Source organism: Panonychus citri, unplaced genomic scaffold (assembly GCF_014898815.1).
Source record: "Panonychus citri isolate SS breed McGregor unplaced genomic scaffold, ASM1489881v1 Contig00036, whole genome shotgun sequence".
In the NCBI taxonomy this organism is placed as follows: domain Eukaryota; kingdom Metazoa; phylum Arthropoda; class Arachnida; order Trombidiformes; family Tetranychidae; genus Panonychus; species Panonychus citri.
The window spans coordinates 1-20894 of NW_026515441.1; the positions used below are offsets into that span (position 1 = coordinate 1).

General features: G+C 30.0%; 3 protein-coding genes and 2 long non-coding RNA genes across 7 annotated transcripts; 4 read left to right on the forward strand and 1 right to left on the reverse strand.

The window, feature by feature from the left end:
• Positions 1 to 246: 246 nt before the first annotated feature.
• LOC128397662 (protein XRP2-like) lies at positions 247 to 1502 on the forward strand (the record flags this gene model as incomplete). The annotated part of the gene is made up of 4 exons (XM_053358408.1): positions 247 to 526; positions 593 to 696; positions 773 to 976; positions 1086 to 1502. Coding segments are annotated over 4 exons (903 nt in total), but the record flags the coding sequence as incomplete, so codon positions are not given.
• Positions 1503 to 1637: 135 nt separating this feature from the next.
• Positions 1638 to 3402, forward strand: LOC128397651 (uncharacterized). The gene is made up of 4 exons (XM_053358395.1): positions 1638 to 2905; positions 2971 to 3042; positions 3108 to 3197; positions 3261 to 3402. The coding sequence occupies exons 1-4, from the start codon at positions 1865 to 1867 to the stop codon at positions 3315 to 3317; spliced, it is 1260 nt and encodes a 419-aa protein (XP_053214370.1). The 5' UTR covers positions 1638 to 1864; the 3' UTR covers positions 3318 to 3402.
• A 57-nt stretch (positions 3403 to 3459) lies between these two features.
• On the reverse strand, positions 3460 to 11541 carry LOC128397650 (myb-like protein A). The gene is made up of 5 exons (XM_053358394.1): positions 11129 to 11541; positions 9502 to 10031; positions 8455 to 8517; positions 7588 to 7774; positions 3460 to 7341 (listed from the first exon to the last, which is right to left on the reverse strand). The coding sequence occupies exons 2-5, from the start codon at positions 9685 to 9687 to the stop codon at positions 4337 to 4339; spliced, it is 3441 nt and encodes a 1146-aa protein (XP_053214369.1). The 5' UTR covers positions 9688 to 10031; positions 11129 to 11541; the 3' UTR covers positions 3460 to 4336.
• Positions 11542 to 11543: 2 nt separating this feature from the next.
• LOC128397652 (uncharacterized) lies at positions 11544 to 12545 on the forward strand. 2 transcript variants are annotated; one of them, XR_008326987.1, is made up of 4 exons: positions 11548 to 11705; positions 11844 to 12036; positions 12145 to 12265; positions 12406 to 12545. It is a non-coding gene; the product is annotated as an uncharacterized LOC128397652 (long non-coding RNA). The 2 variants fall into 2 exon arrangements; XR_008326988.1 differs by having other exon boundaries at positions 11544 to 11705; positions 12145 to 12545.
• A 236-nt stretch (positions 12546 to 12781) lies between these two features.
• On the forward strand, positions 12782 to 14081 carry LOC128397653 (uncharacterized). 2 transcript variants are annotated; one of them, XR_008326990.1, is made up of 3 exons: positions 12782 to 13021; positions 13160 to 13353; positions 13462 to 14081. It is a non-coding gene; the product is annotated as an uncharacterized LOC128397653 (long non-coding RNA). The 2 variants fall into 2 exon arrangements; XR_008326989.1 differs by lacking the exon at positions 12782 to 13021 and having other exon boundaries at positions 13044 to 13353; positions 13462 to 13582; positions 13723 to 14081.
• The last annotated feature ends 6813 nt before the right edge of the window (positions 14082 to 20894 follow it).

The window sequence follows — 20894 nt, forward strand, 5'->3', positions numbered from 1 at the left end:
GAATTTTCTTTTACTTTTAAATTCACCTTCAATTCAGTTTTAATCAATTTGTTCATTCCAATGACCTTCCAATTCATTTAAACATCATTTTTGTTAATTTTTTACCTTTTAATTACGTTTTGTGTGTACAATCAATCATTCAATCATTCAAAACCACTATTAAAATTGATTCCATGTTTACATGAGAGGCCATTTGATTACTATTCAATAACTGGATTAACTTAATCTCTCGCTCATCATTATTAACAAGTGGTTGCAAACTCAGTCTGTGGCTGTATTAGTGTTTCCGTTGTGTCCGTTTCCGTCCGATTTTTTTTAACTCAATTTTTTTCTTCGACTTTGATTCTCTTTAGTATCTTCCTTCGGAATTGTTCGAATTGCCGAATAATTTGTGCCAGTCAACAATTTCGTGCTCGAGATTGTAAAAATCTTCATCTCTTTTTACACTGTCTTACCAAACCAACAATTGAAGCCTGTGAAAGTATCTTAGTTGCCTGTTATTCATTTTTCTACTCACAACTTTCAGGTAAGATCAAGATTCTCATCATCTAAATACATACATGTATGATAACTACTTGTTGCTCTCCTTTAGATCAATTCAAATTAGCAGGATTGACGGTCTTCAACAATTCCTGGAGCCAAGTTTATGATTTCGGTGGAGATGAGGGTGTTGAGAGTTGGTCTCTCCTTGACCATGTAAGTAACGACCACCTGTTAGATAGTCCAGAGAGAAATTGATAATAATAATAAGATAACATATTCTTTTATGAAGGATGTCCAACCTGAGGATGTATTTGAATGTTTACTCAACATCAAGGAACCAGAGATTTCACTGGACACCGTGTTAAGTGTCGTACCTCGAACTTTGGGAGTTCGAACAGATCCTTCGATTGAAACTGGTTTGGTTATATTTTTCCCTGATGGTAATCGAGAGAAAAGAGCAAAAGCATTTATTCGTGAAATGGCAGAAAAATCGGTAAGTCGAAATCGTAAGATGATCGTAAGAAATAACGATCAACAAGTGGTTGATGTTGAAAAGAACGATGGATTTTAATTCTTAAAATAAATTCTTTGTTCATTTAAAGTGTTCGCTGGTTGCAACCAAAGAATTTATGATGAAAGAAGTCGAAGCATCTCAAGTATTTCGAACTGATTCTTATAATTCAGTCGTTGGTCGTGGTCCAGTTATAGCGATCCAACATTTTGGACCTGATTGTATAAGGAAATCTCACCAGGCCGCTAAAACAATCGCTCTCGAAACGGGATCAACTGGACTTGTCTACGTTTCATCTAATCCTGAATCAGCTTTTGAACAGATCAGCCTAATATTCAACTCGACTGATCTTCCACAGGAAAAGTTTACCACACCAACCAAAGCACCTGATGAACAATCAAGTTAAATCAATTATCGTCTCTGTTTAATCATATGAATCAATAAATCGTCAACGTTATAACATCAAAAAGTTATTAAATCTCAAAATCTTATGACGATAAAAACTAAATTTGACTTTTTGTCCTTTTTACCATCAATCGATTATTTGTCAAACGAATTACGTTAATTTGGTTAGTCTTTGAGGAGAAACTGAGATTTAATTAAGAAAAATTGACTGTTCTGATTATGTCAAGGACTTTATATCGAAAATATAATGAAATAATTACTATTAACGATTTATAATTAATAGAAATTGGATAATTAAGCTCAATTAATGAACGGAAAGGAATCACTGAAAGTTAATCATTTGCGTGGTTGTGAAACTCATCGATTTAAAATCAATATCGTTTCCAATTAAAACCAACAAAGAATTGATATCAAGTCATATTAAGACCAATTTAAGATATTCACCGAAATGGTTCAGATGAGATTATGAACATTGTATTATCAACAATTAAAAGTATTATTAATAAAATGTTACCAATAATCAAAATGATCTACGAAAATATTACGACGAAAAGATCACTTGTTAAAAAGTGTCAACCTCAAGATTTAATTGTCGCTTTTGAGAAACTTAAATCAATCGAAAGATCAAAGTTTATCATCAACAAATCGACGACTTCTAAATTTCAACGATTCATGTGCTACTTTATACTAATTATGAATAATATTTTTCTCTCTCGGTGGTTGATTCTAAGCCTGACGAACAATAAAACTTTACAATTTATTCTCGGCGATAATTACACTAACCTGAGAGAACGAGCATTCATCAATGTGATGATTTACATCGCGAGTTATCAAGGAATGATAATGAGTTTTTACGTCATTTGGCTCAACAATTTCGTCGACAAGCCTTTCATCAGCGTACTAAAAGACTATGTCGAAGGAGTTAAAAGTTCGAGAAAAGTTTTCCACCTTTCAGACGATCATGATTATCTCTTTCGCAAATGGTACACCAATGGAATCAGAATTTATCTCATCTATTCATATGGATTCATGTTCTACGATTGTTTCCTTGATATCATGATAATCGTGACAGAGCAGAAGGATTTTGCAGCCATGTTCGTTCAGATAATGTTATTGTGTATGATTACTTTTAGTATGCACTTCTCTTCATTCAGTAATAATTGGTTCATGTTTCATTGGTTGATAACTGTGCTATTTACTTATTGTCGGGTGGCTTCATTCACGACCGAGTTTACCAAGCGGTTGTTATGTTTACAAGATCAGAAAATATTCATTCTCGAACTGCAAAAGTTCAGCAATTGGTTGGATTCATTTAATCGGCAAATCAATCCACCGACTTTATTCAACTTCTCTTATACATCTTTTTTTACCGTTGTTATTGTTTATTATGGTTCGCAACACAATTTCTCAAATGCTGGAGTAAATATGATGTTTCGAGGAGCGAGTATTATATGTATAACATTTTTCTCGACCTTTTGTTTTTTAGCTTCGTTCATCCCTCGAAAAGTTTGTATCATTTTCATCATAATGACTCAATCAATGAATTATCTTCGTTTCATTTTCATTCACAGGGGAAAAGAATCCATATCATGACCTACAACCTGTGTAAATGTAAAACTAAAGACGTGCCATTCATGTTAAAGGTAAAAATCGTCATTAATTCTGATCTAAATTTCTATTTTTCTAATCAAAGACAATCTCAATTCAGAGACTTGAAATTCTGGATCGATTTTCATATCGAAACATTGGTTTATATTTAAACGAAGGTACCTTGATATGTAACCATTTCTCTATTATCGTGAGTATTATAATCGAGAGAAATGTTCAATTCTAAATTTTGATATTCTATTTTTCATTTCAGTTCTTAATGGAATGTGTTACTTTGTATCTACTAATGTATGCGAATTTAAATAGATGAACAATTAAAAGATTGTGTGTGACCTTTGGCCGTTAACTGTTGACGATTGTTCATCAATAATCATCAATAATGATGGAAAACACGATTATTATCAATTAACATTGATGATGAACATTGAAAGAACGAAGAATAAAAATTTCCATTTACGTTGTTTAAAAGATTAATTGATTAACATTAGTTAATTCTAATTTGTTGAATGTATATTTACAGTAACGTTACATGTTTTAACAATTCAGATCAAAAGAAGAGGAAAACAAAAAGATCCGCTTTGAATTAATCGTTATTCATTAGTTTTCTTGTCATTTATGGCAAAATCTTGGTTGTGGTGAGAAGGTTAGTTAATTAGACCGATTCTCCGTTTTTTTTGATTAATTGGGTTCATCATCTCTCTTGGATTTTGTTGCTTCATAATTGAGATCATGTCAAGTGTCAAAAATACTGTTATTTGTTTTAAATTATATTTCTAGAACCATATCAAACATCTAGAGGTAATAATTGAGTCCATACAATTATTAAGTAGTTATTGTTTGATTATCCAATTACTTGATGGTTTAATTGTTCAGGGAGATTTCAATTCAATCCATGACACTGATTAATCAATTATTCATCTTCTCGTATGAAATTAAGATTTTGCCTGTTGATCCTTCTATTGACTAGGAACACACACAAAATTAATCAAGTTTATCAGATGATTGGAATCAAACTGAATATTGAAATCAGCTGAGAACTGAATCATCGCAGCTCAGGTGGCAAAGAAAAATGGTGAAGATGATGAAGATGGATAATTAAAGGGCTTTCGGTCCATTTCTTGGTATTCAGATCAACAAATTCCATTTCAATCTATTGTATGAGATGATGAATCTTTTTTTATGGCAATTTTGGTTTCAATGTGTCTCGAAAAAAACAGCAAGACGGAAAAGGGAGAAGAGAAAAAGTAACAGAAATAAAATCGATCGAAAAGAATTGAAATTCAATCTCAATAAATGATCAGCTCTTAGTCTGAAAACCAAGAATTAAATTCAGACTTGAATGCCACGAATGGTAACAATTATGTTATCACCAGCAGCGGTTGGAGTTGATTGTTGCTTTTCAATGGGTTTCGTTGTATCAGGAGCAATAATTACATCACTAATTGTTCTTGAACCAGAAGTGGTTGATGAAGATTCAGTTGATTCTGTCAATGGACAATTGGCAAATGGTGTTGGAGGTTTAATCTTGGTTGCACTAATATCATAATAATGTGGAGTAATTGATTGTTCACTTTGATCATTTATATTTGGATTAAGAATTAAATTCTGTGTTCCATCATAGGGTAAATCAGGTAGAAAGCACAATGGTTCCTCATCCAATTCCAACTCTAGATCAGCAATATCTTGGGAGGTTGATGTATTACCCGAAGAGGGATGTTGATAACCAATTTTAGATCCATGTTGAGGTGTAACCTGGCAAGATGAGGATGTGCTTGACATTTCATGCGATGGACTAGTCATTGTCTTATATGGAACCACAACCGCTGCTGCATAACTTAAATTGGGTAGAGATTGGGTTTGCATATATTGAATTTCTTGAATCTCTTTCTCATCACAACCAACTGCTTTACCTTGATGACTACCTGTTTCTGGACAATTAGTTTCCTTATTGTTAAATGTTGACAATGAATTAGTTGTTGTTGTTGGTGATGATAAACATTTTGACGATTGATCATTATTACTGGAACTTGGTTGATTAGATAAATCGCCAGAATCATCATCATTATCTACATCATCATCGTTAATGGTAACCATATAGTTTTTTGTTATTGAATTTGACCTTCCGCTCCTACTAATTTCACCATTAGTGCCAACGGTATAAGAAGTTACTTTTGGGTTAACTTTACTATTATCGTTAACCTCAAGGTCAATGGTCTCATTTGTCCTATTATCGGCAATCATAGTTGTACGTTCGTAGGTCAGTTTGATATTTTCGTTCAAACTTTGATCAATTGGTTGACTGATTGACTGAGAATCATTTGATAATGATGAAGATGAATATAAATTATGTGAACCAGAACTTGATGATGTTGAGGATGTTAAATTACATGAAGTTGAATCAGTTGATGTTGATGATAAATCAACATTAGGAATAACAATTGATGAGGATATTGTTTTCATTACTTGGGGAACACAAATTAAATCAGTTGATTGTAAACAATCAGTAGGCGATCCTGTATCAAATAAATCTGTTCTTCCTGTTGATTTACAATCAATATTGGTTAACATTGTTTCATCAACTTTACCAAGATAATTTTCATTAATAACACAATTAAAATTATCGTTTTCATTTGATTCATTTTGTTGCTCATAGATAATTGTATCTATTGATCTTGTCAATTCTTGTTGATGTGATGAAAATTGCTTGTTAGATAAATTAATTGGTATACTTGAAAGTGATTTATATGATTGGTGATTTTGTTGATTGTTATGTTGATGATAAGATGTTAATTCATCTTCTTTAGTATTAAAGGTCATAGTCTTTGATTCTGAGGTGACATCATCATGGTTTAGGTGATGATCATCTTGAACATGGACTTCAACAATACATGAACTTTTGGAAGGAGTTGTAGCTCCAACTGGTCCACCAATGGTCAGTGTGATACCATCAGAGGAAAAAGCATTACAGAGCATTCGTCTCTCAGAAATTGGTGTTGATAATTTAGATGAATTGTCATAATTATCTGATCCACTGAGACCGTTTGAAACAGAATTAATTTGATTATTTCTACGATGACCACCATGATTACCACTGGAACCATTAACTCGATGGGAAGAGTTACTTTCAGAGTTATTTCCATGGCTACTGTTTCCATTATTTGACTCGTTGTTATTGGCGCCAATATTGTTTGGGTCATTGTTTTGTCCAGTTGCAAGGTTTTCCAATGATGATGGCTGTGAATAAGGTGGTGGTGGTCCCCAGGAAGCAAAAAGTGACTGTGGTGATCCCAAAAGTGGTGGACCATTGAAGAAAGGTGGAGGTGGAGGGTGTGCATATGCCATACTATGAAGATGGTGGAAAATGGCATCGTTTGAACGAGTTCGTCGGTTTAATCGAGCTAATGATCTATTCCTAATTACGGAACGATAAGAAGGATGTATTGGTACAAGTAGCGGAGAAAAGTGTCCCACTGGTAGGAGTGGATGATGTGGAGGTGGTAAAGTTGGTGACAATGGTGGAGGTGGAGGTGAGTGTGGTGGAGGTAAAGGTCCATAACGATTAGGTGATCGATGGTTGTAACGATTTTCGGTGACCATTGCACCGGTACAATCAGCAGAACCAATAGAATGACCATTACGATCTCTCGAAAGTAAACGCCGTGAAGTGTTTCGCTGTTGACGTCGAGGTCGACGATTACGATTGAATAACCAACTGAAAAGAGTCCTCTGAGAACTGGTTTCCGGACTAGTGGTACTTTCATTGTTACGTCCGGTGTCAGAAAATAAACCTGACCGATGACCAGTTATTGTTTCACCAAGTGGACCCACTTCACCTGGGGAACTTGAACATGGACCCGGTGCCGTTTGACTTTCATAACTGGGTGTACAATAGCTACGATAATCAATCAAATCCCAAGGAGGCGGTGGTGGTGGTGGCCATATCCAACCTCCTCCTCGTCCACTAGAACTACCGCCATTCATTACACCACCAGGATAGAAAATATCATCCATAAACGCTGAACATCCTTGAGCTGCAAGTGTGTGTGGCGGTGGATAAGAGAGGATGGGAAAAGGCGGAGGTGAAAGTGGATCGTGATTGCGACGATTGTTAAATGCATGTTGATGGAAACGCCGACGTGATTCCAATTGTTCAAGGTATTTCTTTTTCTTCTCATGGCTCATTAATTGATAGACTAGCATAGAAGTAAAAATTGAAATTAATATTCCAAAAACAGAGACACCAAAAAGTGCCCGAAGACAAGTATTCAGGGTTCCATGAACAGCATCACAATTTGGTATATTTTGAAAAGCATAATGACTTGAATGTCCAGTAACTGTAGGTGGTGGTCAAGGTAAAAGAAGAAGAAAAAGAAAAATTACAATCGAGTAAGTATTGATTAAGAATTAAATGATTGACATTGGATAAAGAAATTTTCATGATTCCATGTGTAAACTCAGTTGGAAATTGAATTGATCCATGAAATAAACAAACTCATAAAAAAAACAATATTATCAAATGGGAACAATTTCTTTGACTATTATTTACACAATTGAAATTAATTGTGTGATGATTAACTAACCTTGAACCGAGGGATCATTTGAACCTGTTATCCCTGAACCTGTCATGCAAATACAGGTAGATGAAGATGATGTATATTCACATCCTTGGAGGGTTTGTAATCGATTCAAATGGATTACGGTTGTTGTAACCGTGGTAACAACACATATAAGAGCACTGATCAGGCAAAAGGCTCCTGAAATTTTGATCTAATAAGGAAGAAAGAAATAAATTGTTATATAATCATAATTGTCAAAATTATTCGGGTCACATAATTAGTTAATTGTTCAAGAAGATTCAAAGTTAACAGGTAAAGGTAGTTTGTTATTAAATTGTCTTAACCTTTTTCTCCTCTTCTCTTGTGTGTATATAATTGAATATATAAATTTAATAAAGTTGTTGTTGGTTAATGATGATTATGATTATCGTCATGTTGATTGTGCTATTGTATTTTTCTTAAAATCAAGATGATAATCATCATGAGAGATGATGTTGTTAAGTGAAAATACTGTTACTTTGTGTGAGATGTTAACCTTTACAATTTGAATGGAGAAGATTTTTTTTCCAACTGATTGTTATTTAATTATCATCACAACTACTGTTGTAACAATTAACTTTTCCTAACCTAGACTCTTGGATTTGATTAACAATCAAAATGATTAATACATATTTCAAGTCGTAACTTGTGGTCAGCTGATGATGATGATGATGTTAATCAAACAATTAGATAATCATACAAGCCGATTGTGATGAATGCAAAAAAAGGGGGTTAATTGTTTAATTACAAATGACAATCAGCTTAATTGTCAGATAGTATTAATATTTGCAAAAAAAATGGTAGACAATTTGATAACAATTAGAAGGTGAAATGATTAGATTAAATATTTACCAGATTAAAGTATCTTAGATTACGTTTGGCTAAGATACAAACAATTATCCCATTTATGATGAGCTGTTAATGATAATTAACATGATTAATTAGCAAGTGATGAAAAATGATCAGTTGATTAACCAAATCCACCAATGAATATGTTGGAGAAAAATAAGATTAAAAAAGAGTTAGATTATAATTGTAAACAAAGATTAATAGGGTTAGTGTTGTAATGATTAAATTTTACAATTAAACAATTGTTATCTTCAAATTAATTACATTAACATCATTTATCTTGCAGTATATTAAACAGCGGATGATTAAATGTTAATCTAATAGCGATGATGATGGTGATAATTAAGAATTGGGTAAGTAATTATTATTAGTATTACAACAAATACTAATATAATTAACATGACAATTAACAATCTACATTCAGATATTAACTCTCATATATTGTTAATTTAATTGTCTCCACTAATCATAATCTAATTTTCTCAGGTATATTAACTGTTTGTTCACACAAACAAACATTTTCTGATTCCTGATTGTGTCCGGTAGTTATGATACTTATATTGTTAACGACAGAATCAAAGTGTTAATTGTAATACATTTACGATTAACTAAATTGTTTTAGTTTATTGTTTCCCTAAAACAGTTGAAAATTGTTTATATTTCTTGCTGCGGGAATATAATTGCAAAACAAAAATGAAAGTAATACAATCAGTACACAAAGTGAATCAACTAATTGTAAACAAATACAAAGACCCTAAGGGTAAAGTGTTAGCAACAAAAAAAAACAATGTCTGATTGTAAAATCTTAAAAGCTGAACGAGTAAGTTAATTAAGGTAATGTTGATGATTATGATAATTGAGGAAAACCTAATTAGTCACAGTTATTGGTTATTAGATTTTCGTATTATTAATGGAAAATGATACAATTCACAATCAGTGAGAGAACACAAACAATTAGATTTAATTGTTTTCCTCCATCTCATATTTTGGAATATACAAAACGATGTGAGTTTTAAAGGTGAGGTAGAAAAAGATGAGGATGATAATTACCGTAATTGCAGGTATATATGTAGGTATTGTTTCAAAATAATGAAGTGATGAAGTGTAGCTTGATAAGATGAGATAGATTACAATAAATGTGAGACCAAGAATGAGCAATGATCCACCACAAATTAAACACAATATCACATATTTATGGCTAAAGGCATCTTTCCAGGTAATCGGATTAACATTCATCTTTACAATTGTCCACTTAATCTGAGGATGTCAATTAAAGATGATGAAAAATGTTTCATTCACAAAAAAATATATAATCCAGAGAAACAGTTAATTTGATGTCGATAGAGTGAAGTTGGTGAAATGCGAGCCAATGTGTTCAACAGGACAAGTTAATCAAATTGTAATGATTAAAATCCGTTTGATTAAAAGGTTCCGGTGGAAGTTTTATCAACTCTCAAAGGATAATAATTGTTATTAACATGATGGTGATGATGATGATGGAAATACTGATGATAATGGTTAATCTTTCCAACCCAATTGTGATAAAATCGTTGATGTTATGATAAAATAGCAAATGATTCCTGAAGAGAAAAAGAAAAGAAAAAAATTGTTTTAATAAAATGATGATGATGATATAATGGAATTGATAAAATTGTCAAATTTGATTAGCCCATTTGATTAGCACAGAGGAAAAGATTAAATTGAAAAAGATAATCAATGAAAAGTAAATGAAATGATCATAAATGAGAGGAAAAAAAAATGTAAACAAAGTTGGTTGGCATACAGAAAATGATGAAGCCCTGTTGATGAACAATCATGAAAAAAGTAATCATGATGATAAATGATGATGAAAGTTACTCAATTCATTATCTCATCATCATGGTAGTGATGATAATGATAAGATTTTATCCTTTTAATTGGAGGCTTACGAAGTCTAATATAATCTGATGTCCATTCAAAAGCATAAGAATATGTTGAACATCATATGATTGGAAACATTTTTTCTTTTCCTCGAGATGATCAAACAATTCACTCTCTCATTGCCTCATTCGTACTGATCTCACATCATCATCAACATCATCATCATCCAAGAAAATATATTGTTGTTGATGGAGAGTGACAATGTTGAAGACACACAAACGCGCACAAGGAAAATGAAGTTGAATTTTTTACTTGGTTTCACCCAGTTTGTTGGTTGAATACTTGAACATGAAGAGACAACTGATTATGGTTGGTAAATCATCATCATCAACAATTCACTTTGATTAATAAACACACACACTAAAGTTTAACTTGTCACGCAGATCCATTATTCTTGTTGTTCAGTTGACAATTTCATTATTCCACCTCAATTCAGTTCTTGTTTCCTTCTATTATTTTTCTTATACTAATTCGTATTAGTATATATTCTTATGTACAACAAGATAAACAGTTGACTAGAATTGGGAAAAGCAAAAATCTCAATCTAAACAAGAGTAAAAATCACCAACAAATGAATTGAAATAAACACGCGGAAGTGACTGTTTATTTCACTTCTCTTCATCTTTCACTGGCGGCACAATTTTTACCCATCAGCATCGCAAGATTCTGATGGTTGTTGATAAAACTGATTCCTAATCAAAAGTGATCGAAAAGGAGAAGAATAAGAAAAAAAAAATAATCCAAATGATACACTTACAGTTGAAGTAAAGAAGAACAAAAATAAAAATAATAATCCAAGTGAAGGTGAAGAACCAGAATCACAAAATAGTAAAAAATAGTAACCGAAAAGAGAGAATCAACTTATTGGACCTTTGGAGATGAAACAAAATTCAATGTTACCTTAACTCTGACCTGAGGTCAACTGAGGAAAGATTTTTGTACGTGTTTACCAAAAAAAGAAAAAGAAAATTCCAACGAAAACAAAGTGAAAGAAGAAGAGAAGAAGAGAAAATAGACAGAGAAAAGAAAGAGAAAAATAAAAATACGGGTTAACTTATAGAAAGAAAAAAAAGAGAGAAGAACAAAAATAAAAGAGAATAGAAAAAAACGAAGAGCCCAGAAAATAGACTTTACTTTTCTATTGGAGGGAAAATGGAGACAAACAAATTTACAACGTTTTCTCTTTTTCTGGGTTTGGTGAGAGAGAATTTGTAAAAGCCCTGGAATGTTAAGTCATGAGAAAAGGCCTAAGGTCTTTTATCGATAGACAACAAACGACCCAAAGAGAGAGAGAGAGTAAAGAAAAGAGATGATGATGATAAGGAAGAAAATAGGTAAGTTCTTTTACTTAATTCTATGTGTATTTTTCTTTCAGGTTCTTACCTGTTGTGTTTATGTTTTTTTCTTCTTCTTCTAAATTATAAGTTGATTGTTAACTATTAACTTTCTTTCTCTTAATCGTTTATCAACAGATTCTCCGCATGGTTTTTGGCTTTAAAGATTAACCCGGTTAACCTTAGACTGACCATCACCACCATCATCATTATTTTCCATTGATTATGACCATTGATATGGATCTTTTTTCGTTTTCTCTCTCTCTCTCTCTCGTCATGTAATCTATGTAGATGTTTGACCGGTGGACTTGTTCATCTTTTCATTGTACAGGTAAAGTAATTTATAAGATAATTTTTTTATCCTTGTCACATTTTGTTTTATTGGTTTTTTATTTCTACTCAAATGTCCGTTCCTTTTGATTTTTATTTCAACTTCAAGGTGAATTAAAGGGTGAAGGTTGTGGAGAGAAAATTTTTGGCCATCATGGAGAAATTAAGGCGAACATAATTTGTTCTATTCTATTCCATAATTTTTGTCTTCCATCATAATCTTCATCCATGTAATTTCTTTGTTTTCCTTTTTCTCTTCTGGTCTTCCAAGGAGAAGATCTAGATCTTTCTATATTCTATCTTCTGGTTTTCTTGACACTTTCTCTTTCTTTCGTTTCCTTTGTCTGTTTTCTCTCTCATTTGTAATTAGATGATGTGCTTTTGTTCTAAGACTTGGATCATCTTTCATCTTCTACTACCACAGGACATTGAGAATACAAATTCTCGGTCACGGCCATTGGTCGAATTATAACTGTGTGGACTCTTCAAACAATTGGAATAGCAACAAAATCTACTTGAGTTTATTTCTTCGTCTTGGAGCCAAAATAAAACTTAATAGAAAAGAAGGAGAACAAAACGAACAACTTTATAGAGGAAAACAAGGAAACATGAAGGATTTTAAATTGATGGATACCGTTGAGTGATCAATAAGAGAAGAGAAGAGAAAATAGACAGAGAAAAGAAAGAGAAAAATAAAATACGGGTTAACTTATAGAAAGAAAAAAAGAGAGAAGAACAAAAATAAAAGAGAATAGAAAAAAACGAAGAGCCCAGAAAATAGACTTTACTTTTCTATTGGAGGGAAAATGGAGACAAACAAATTTACAACGTTTTCTCTTTTTCTGGGTTTGGTGAGAGAGAATTTGTAAAAGCCCTGGAATGTTAAGTCATGAGAAAAGGCCTAAGGTCTTTTATCGATAGACAACAAACGACCCAAAGAGAGAGAGAGTAAAGAAAAGAGATGATGATGATAAGGAAGAAAATAGGTAAGTTCTTTTACTTAATTCTATGTGTATTTTTCTTTCAGGTTCTTACCTGTTGTGTTTATGTTTTTTTCTTCTTCTTCTAAATTATAAGTTGATTGTTAACTATTAACTTTCTTTCTCTTAATCGTTTATCAACAGATTCTCCGCATGGTTTTTGGCTTTAAAGATTAACCCGGTTAACCTTAGACTGACCATCACCACCATCATCATTATTTTCCATTGATTATGACCATTGATATGGATCTTTTTTCGTTTTCTCTCTCTCTCTCTTCTCGTCATGTAATCTATGTAGATGTTTGACCGGTGGACTTGTTCATCTTTTCATTGTACAGGTAAAGTAATTTATAAGAGAATTTTTTTATCCTTGTCACATTTTGTTTTATTGGTTTTTTATTTCTACTCAAATAATCGTTCCTTTTGATTTTTATTTCAACTTCAAGGTGAATTAAAGGGTGAAGGTTGTGGAGAGAAAATTTTTGGCCATCATGGAGAAATTAAGGCGAACATAATTTGTTCTATTCTATTCCATAATTTTTGTCTTCCATCATAATCTTCATCCATGTAATTTCTTTGTTTTCCTTTTTCTCTTCTGGTCTTCCAAGGAGAAGATCTAGATCTTTCTATATTCTATCTTCTGGTTTTCTTGACACTTTCTCTTTCTTTCGTTTCCTTTGTCTGTTTTCTCTCTCATTTGTAATTAGATGATGTGCTTTTGTTCTAAGACTTGGATCATCTTTCATCTTCTACTACCACAGGACATTGAGAATACAAATTCTCGGTCACGGCCATTGGTCGAATTATAACTGTGTGGACTCTTCAAACAATTGGAATAGCAACTAAATCTACTTGAGTTTATTTCTTCGTCTTGGAGCCAAAATAAAACTTAATAGAAAAGAAGGAGAACAAAACGAACAACTTTATAGAGGAAAACAAGGAAACATGAAGGATTTTAAATTGATGGATACCGTTGAGTGATCAATAAGAGAAGAGAAGAGAACAAGAAAAAAAAATTCTATCATAAGTTGAAGGTGTTAAGGATCCTCTTCACAAGGATCAACATGAGTTTTTGTATTTTTTCTCTCTTTGTATTGGATACATGATGGAATCACTCATCACCAACCGTTGTGTTTGTCAATCAAACCAATTATTCAACATGTAAGGATTCTCATCTTGAAACCGATCAAAATTGATCAATCCAAGGGTTTGACTCAAATTAGAAGGAGATTACCGAGTAGACTAATTTTATCTTCGCAAGAACCAGAGATTTGAGTCTCTACCCTTGGATTAACCTTTCAAGAAATGAGATCAATCTCCACTTGAAAAGGATACAACAAAAAAAGGGAAAATAACAGTACATTTAGCTAATTTGTTCCATGTTAACAGAAATACGAATCAATATTAGTATTTCATATAATAAGTTCGAATGTTGATATGTAAACATTTCTTCCATTTTAACGATAAATACATGGAAATTGAAACATAACAAACTTATTAGATATTTCCCATGGTAGAGTTGATTTCATGTAATAGAAGAGAAAAACAAAACAAAAAACAGAAAACAAGATTAGATTCGATTAACAAAAGTAACTATTTTTTTCTATTCTTTTTTTTTGTTTAAAAAAGAAAAGAATGAAAATATTCTGTTCTCATTAACTATTCGAATGAATTGAAACAAATATACACACAGAGATGATGATAGAGATGATAAAGAATAAAATAAAATACAATTGATTCATTAATAGTTGATGAAATATAGAGAGCAGATTATTGATTCAATTGTTATTATGTAAACAAATGAATATGATGCCAAAAGAATGAGATTATCAGTTGAATTCATTAACACACTAACACCAAAGATTTACAATGAGATAGGAAATTGTTTCAAATTGTTTAATTGTTGAAATGTAAAAAATGGATAATTAAACAATTAATACAATTAAATATGAAAAAGAAAACAAAAAATGAAAAAAAAATGTAAACAAAGAGTTGAGGGTTCGTCTTTTAATTACCATTTGATTGATGTTCTTTAATTTTTTTTCTTTGTTTCTTGATTGACAATTAAATTGGATTATTTGTCGACAATTATGTTATCACTTTGATCATCATGTAAACAATTAAGATCAATAATTGTCGAGAAAAATTTTCGCTCCAGAAAAAAGAGACACAATCTAATTAATTGTGATTGTTTCGATCTCTGTTCCAACAATCATAATCATAATTAACTAACGATGATTATAATGATGATCGTTAAGAGACAGATTTAATTGTTACCAATACAATTATCAGTTAACTAACATAATTAACTAATTCATGGATTCATTGAGTTTTCTTAATTGCTGATCAGCTGGAAATTGTAACTAATATAACCAATTATTTTCCTTGGATAATTAATCATGATTAGTTAATCGTTAGATGATTTGATTTCATGATTATGTTTATATTGATAAATTATGTGAACAATTAAATTGTAAAATATTGAAAAGTTTCTGATTTAATTAATTAATGTTAATCACGATAGAGGATGAGCTGATTATTGATTATGTTGTTGCAGTTGATTGTTAACCTTTAAATTATTTAGCAATTTAAGTTTATATTAATTTTTGCAACAAGTTAATAGTTAATCATTTGAAGATGATTAAGATTATGGTTAAAGGAAATACAATCAGCACGCAATTAAATATTAAACATCAGAATATCGTTAGTTAGTGAAAGTGATCAAAGTTTTTATCCTCATCTTAATTTGTCCTCAATTGATAATGATCTTGATTTAATTGATTAACTTGATCATCATCATAATCTTAATCATGATTAAATCAATATCTACACGGAAGAAGGTATCATAATGTTAATTGATTAGGATAAGGATTAAATTGTTAACAATTAGCTATTGAAATATTTTATAACCAACGGGAAGCTTAATTGTGATTAGGTGAAGACAATTGTGATATTTGATTGTGGTTATCAACAACAATTAAGAAAACAAATTGACAATAATAATTATACATTATGTTCAAGGTGATTATCATTTAGATAGTTAAATGTCAAGGTGATCAACTGATTGTAGTAAATGGTCAACCTATTGGTCAGTAATTTATTAACTGTTACGAGACTGAAACAATCAATATGCTAATTGTTATATAATAAGTAAATTGTTGTAACTAAATTAAATATTATTACTGTAAATCCTAAATAAATATTCAAGGTAAAGTTTGTAAAGAAATTAAAAGTTAATTACAATTAACTAATTGGTGATGATAGGGAAAAGAAATGTTCACAATTGTCAAAGTTTTCTATTCACTATTGATTGCAATTAGAGTTAATTGTTGCTCCGTCGCATCTCACAATCAAAAAAGTGAATTAACAAATTGTTAACCTTGTTGTGATTCAATTTTTCCATACACTAAATCAGCTTAATTGTAATGATGATTAAAGTTAATTACCAAAAAACTTTTTTTTCCTTTTTTTCTTGTACAATTTAATCAACTGTTAGCCAATGACAAGGTCATTTGACCATCGCCGAGCCTATCAAACAATTAACAATCAAATCTAATAATAAAATTATAATTGTTGATGATTAAAAGTGATTAGATTGATGATTAAGATGAAGGTTGTATCGTGATTGTTTTACTGGTCAATTGGTATTGATAATGTTACTTTTGTTTTATGAGCGATATGTTTAATTGTTGTGATTAACTGTAAAGTTTTTTTTTCTCACTCCAATCGAAAACAAAATCAACGGAAATTTGATCACAATCAAGGTGAAAATGATGATTAACTTGATGATGATGATTCAATAAAGTTCTTGAAACAATTAACCAGCAAAAAAGTCCATTAATAGGAAGATGATGATGAGAAAAGTTTGTTAAAGTTTCTCAGCAATATAAGTTAACTATTTGGTTGATTGTTCAACGATTGATTGTTGAATCCATTTAATTGTTGTTAGTTTCAGGGTAACATTATTTAAGGGAATATATTTATTATCACTCCAGTAGTTTAATTATCTTGATCATCTTTAATTGTTCCATTATTTTGTATCTAGAATATTTTTCGAAAGGTGAAAAAAAAGTTCTAACTCGATAATTGATTGATCGAAATGTTCAATTCGTTGGCATTTGATTGTAAACAATTAGAATTGATTTTTATCAGTGATTTATTGATAATCATTGTTTTCACTTTCTACTATTTCCTCATCATTATTTTGATTAGATGATTAATAGTTATCTTAATTATCTTGCTTGAGATCGTAACATTAAAGCTCAATAATTAAATAGGTAAAGATGATTAAGATTGGTGAACAATTAGTTTAATTGTAAAATGAAAGTCTAATTGTTTACCATTTAGAGTTGACCAGGTTGATTGTTGAACTTTTAGAAAGATTCAAATTATTATTATTATTCATTATACTTTTCAGTTAATCATTGGCACAATTAAGTAATTGTTGATTTGTTAACAATAAGCGGTTAGTATATTGATCAATGGTTAATCATAATCTTAATCACTTTCTTAGGTTAATTAAATTTTGAATTTATGAGAGTTAAACCAATGATAATCAATCAATTCACAAAAAGCGCAATAAAAATTCATCAATTAAATGAAACCAAATCAATCAATTGGATTATCGTCAAAGCAATTAAATAATATTTAGCTATTTAATTGAATTAAACATGATCATTAATTGATGTAATTAACTAATCAAACACGAAAATCTTGTGTTTAATTAGCCATAAATAACTTTCAATTGTAAATCCTTTTCTTTAGAATAACTTTTTCAACAAGAAAACAGGAAACGGAAATGATGCTTTGAATGATTCAAAGAAAATCAATTAATTTGATGAATCTAATCATGTCCATAAGAGATAATAACAATTTATTTTTTTCCAGGAAAAAAAACTTATCACGATTTAACCCAAAATACACACTAATTGTGACAATTGTAACAATTTAACTGTAATTACAATATTAAATTGTTGTTAAAATGGTGAGATATTAATTTCGTTGAGATTTTCATTTCTTCCTGTAGTAATAGTTAATCAAATTGTAAACAATTAACTTCAATGTAATAGGGAATTAAGTTAATCATGTTTTTCAATTAAACTATTTTTCTTCATCTATTGTAAGTTTACCGTTATAATAATTGTAATGAAAAGTTGATAACAATTTAATCATAATGTTACAACAATTAGACTTTAAAAATAGTAACAAACAATAACATGTGACCTAATATATTGGTAACAATTTAAATTGATTGTTGAAAAAAAAGATTTACAATTAATTTTGATGATCTGTTAACATCATCAATCTAATACTTTGTAAAATATTAGTTAATCAATGAATTAATAAATTGTTACCTGGAAACAATATTAATTGTGGTCATGTAAACTTTTAATTGTGCAATTAAATTGTAACTGATTTAGTTAATCGATTAAATAAAAAACTATTCAATTGCTTAATGATGGTTACATTTAAATGGAAACAATTAAAGTAAAAAAGTAATCAAAATTAAGTTAATCATGTTCCTGATTATAACCAAAGGGACAACAATTAACCTGAATTGTATTGATAATGGCAATGAGCATAATGATCAACCAATTAATCAGTGAAATCTTAATCATAATAAATCAACCCACTCTATTAATTACTAATTACAATTGATCAAACTAATCTACTATAACCTTTAATTTTACAATTTAAAGAGAAACAATTAAAGATTCATTGAGAAATCAATTAATTGATTAGATATTTAGTCCACCAGAATGATTAATTCATGTATTTATTTAGTGATAATTACAATTAACTTACAGGAGCTTCTTCCGGTTACAATTAATCAAAAGAAAGAGTAAAAAAATAAAAATATTTAATCAATTCAAAAGATAATTAACAATTTAAATTATAATTTATAAGGTGTGGTAATTTAATATCCAAATCACAATGATTAAGATGTTGATCATGGTGATGATGATGATTAAAAGTAAATTGTAACAATATTCAGATAATCAACTACAATTAATCAGATCAATTTGAACCTTAATCTTTATATTATATATAAAAATAATATGATACAATAATTGTAATAGTTAATCATGGTAATCAAGCAAGTTTGCATCTTTGATTGTGAATTACTATTAAACAATTCATTCAAACAATTTAAATCCAATCAATTGTTTAGGGTTGATTGTTTTGCCTTTTAAATTGTTGATCGTTCATTTTGTTTCTGGTTTCATCTAAATTGTAAACCGATAATCAAGTTGATTATGAATCAATCTCAAAAGTAAATCATCAAAACAATAATGTGTCTTATTTGTTTGTAATACTTAATTTCTGGATTTAATTTAATTGTTGGTATTAGTTTATTTTCACCACTAATTTGTTAACTACAATTTATTGTTATTATTATTTTGATCACTTGGTCAGTTTACACCTTTGGGCACACCCAATGATAATCATAACAATCTGATAACATTAATTGTAATAATAATATTAATCAATGGATCACAATCAAGATGATCACCTTAATCATAATCTCAATCATAATTTGACCTCAATATGACACAAGATACAGAGATTAATTTAATTTGATTGGCCAGAAAAAAAATTCAACATCAAATCAGCAACAACATTAAGGTTTCAGATTATCAGGATCAAGATGATTAAATTGATCAACCATTAAGTTGATTCATTCAATGAGCAATTTAAATGATTGTAAACTAGAAAAACATTAATAAATTGTTAGCAATTTAACTTGAACACTGATTTCCATGTAATTGTTAGAGTGCTTGTTTATGTAGATGATGTCGATGGATGATCTTCCTATGTAAATGGTAAGAAATTGAATCTTTTATTACATGAGATTAATAGGAATCGATAATCATGATTAAATAATTCATTTTGATTCTGATTATCTGAACACTGAACTTTTAACTGAATTTGTAACAACAGTAAAAAAAAAGTTAAACTGTGAGATTTATGAAATTAAATCAATTGAGTGTAACTAAATCAAATTGCTAACGAATCAACGACCAATCCAAACAATCAAATATTAATCTAATTGCTATTGACAATTTAAACTTAATTGTGTCCTTTTTTCTGGTGTTTTGTTGATTCTCACATTATTGATTGGTTGGTTGATTGATTGTGAGATTTTTTCTTTTACTAATTTTTAACAATCAAGGTTATCGAATTGATATATTTACATTAATCATTGTTGATTAATTGTCGAGTTTTAATTAAATGAAAAGGAGGAAAACTGTAGTTCAAAAGTGATCACCTCGAATCGATACTCGAAACTAGATCGAAAATCTTTGAAAAGTTATTACAAAATTGACCGAGAAAGTTTTCCATTTATATTAATAGTTGGAAATCATTAATTGAGTCAACAATCAGAAACAATTAACTGTCAATGAGAAAGTTTGATTGATAATCAAATTTGATTGAGAATCAAAATCAAGGTAAAAATTGTTCAATAATTTTAACACTTCTTAATTGTTTACCAGTTACTTGATTGATAGGTAAACAATTGAATATTTAATTGTTGTTTAAAAGTGAAAGTCAATCTCATTTGACTAATAATGTTAAATTAAAGTAAATCATAAATATAAATCCGGTTACTTTGATATTAAACTAAATTAAGTTAATTATAACTTTCTACCTGATTGATTGGATTGGTTGACTGTTGATTAGTTGAATTGATAAAACCAGTGAAAGTGAAATTATAAACAATTATTATGAAAAGTTGATTATACAAGTTAATTGACTTCAATCACGCAAAACAATTAATAATTATTATTAATAATAGGAAATAAAACTTAATTTAATTATATATAAAAAGTTCATCAGTAATCAAATTTGATGATTTCTTAAAACCAATAAATCATTG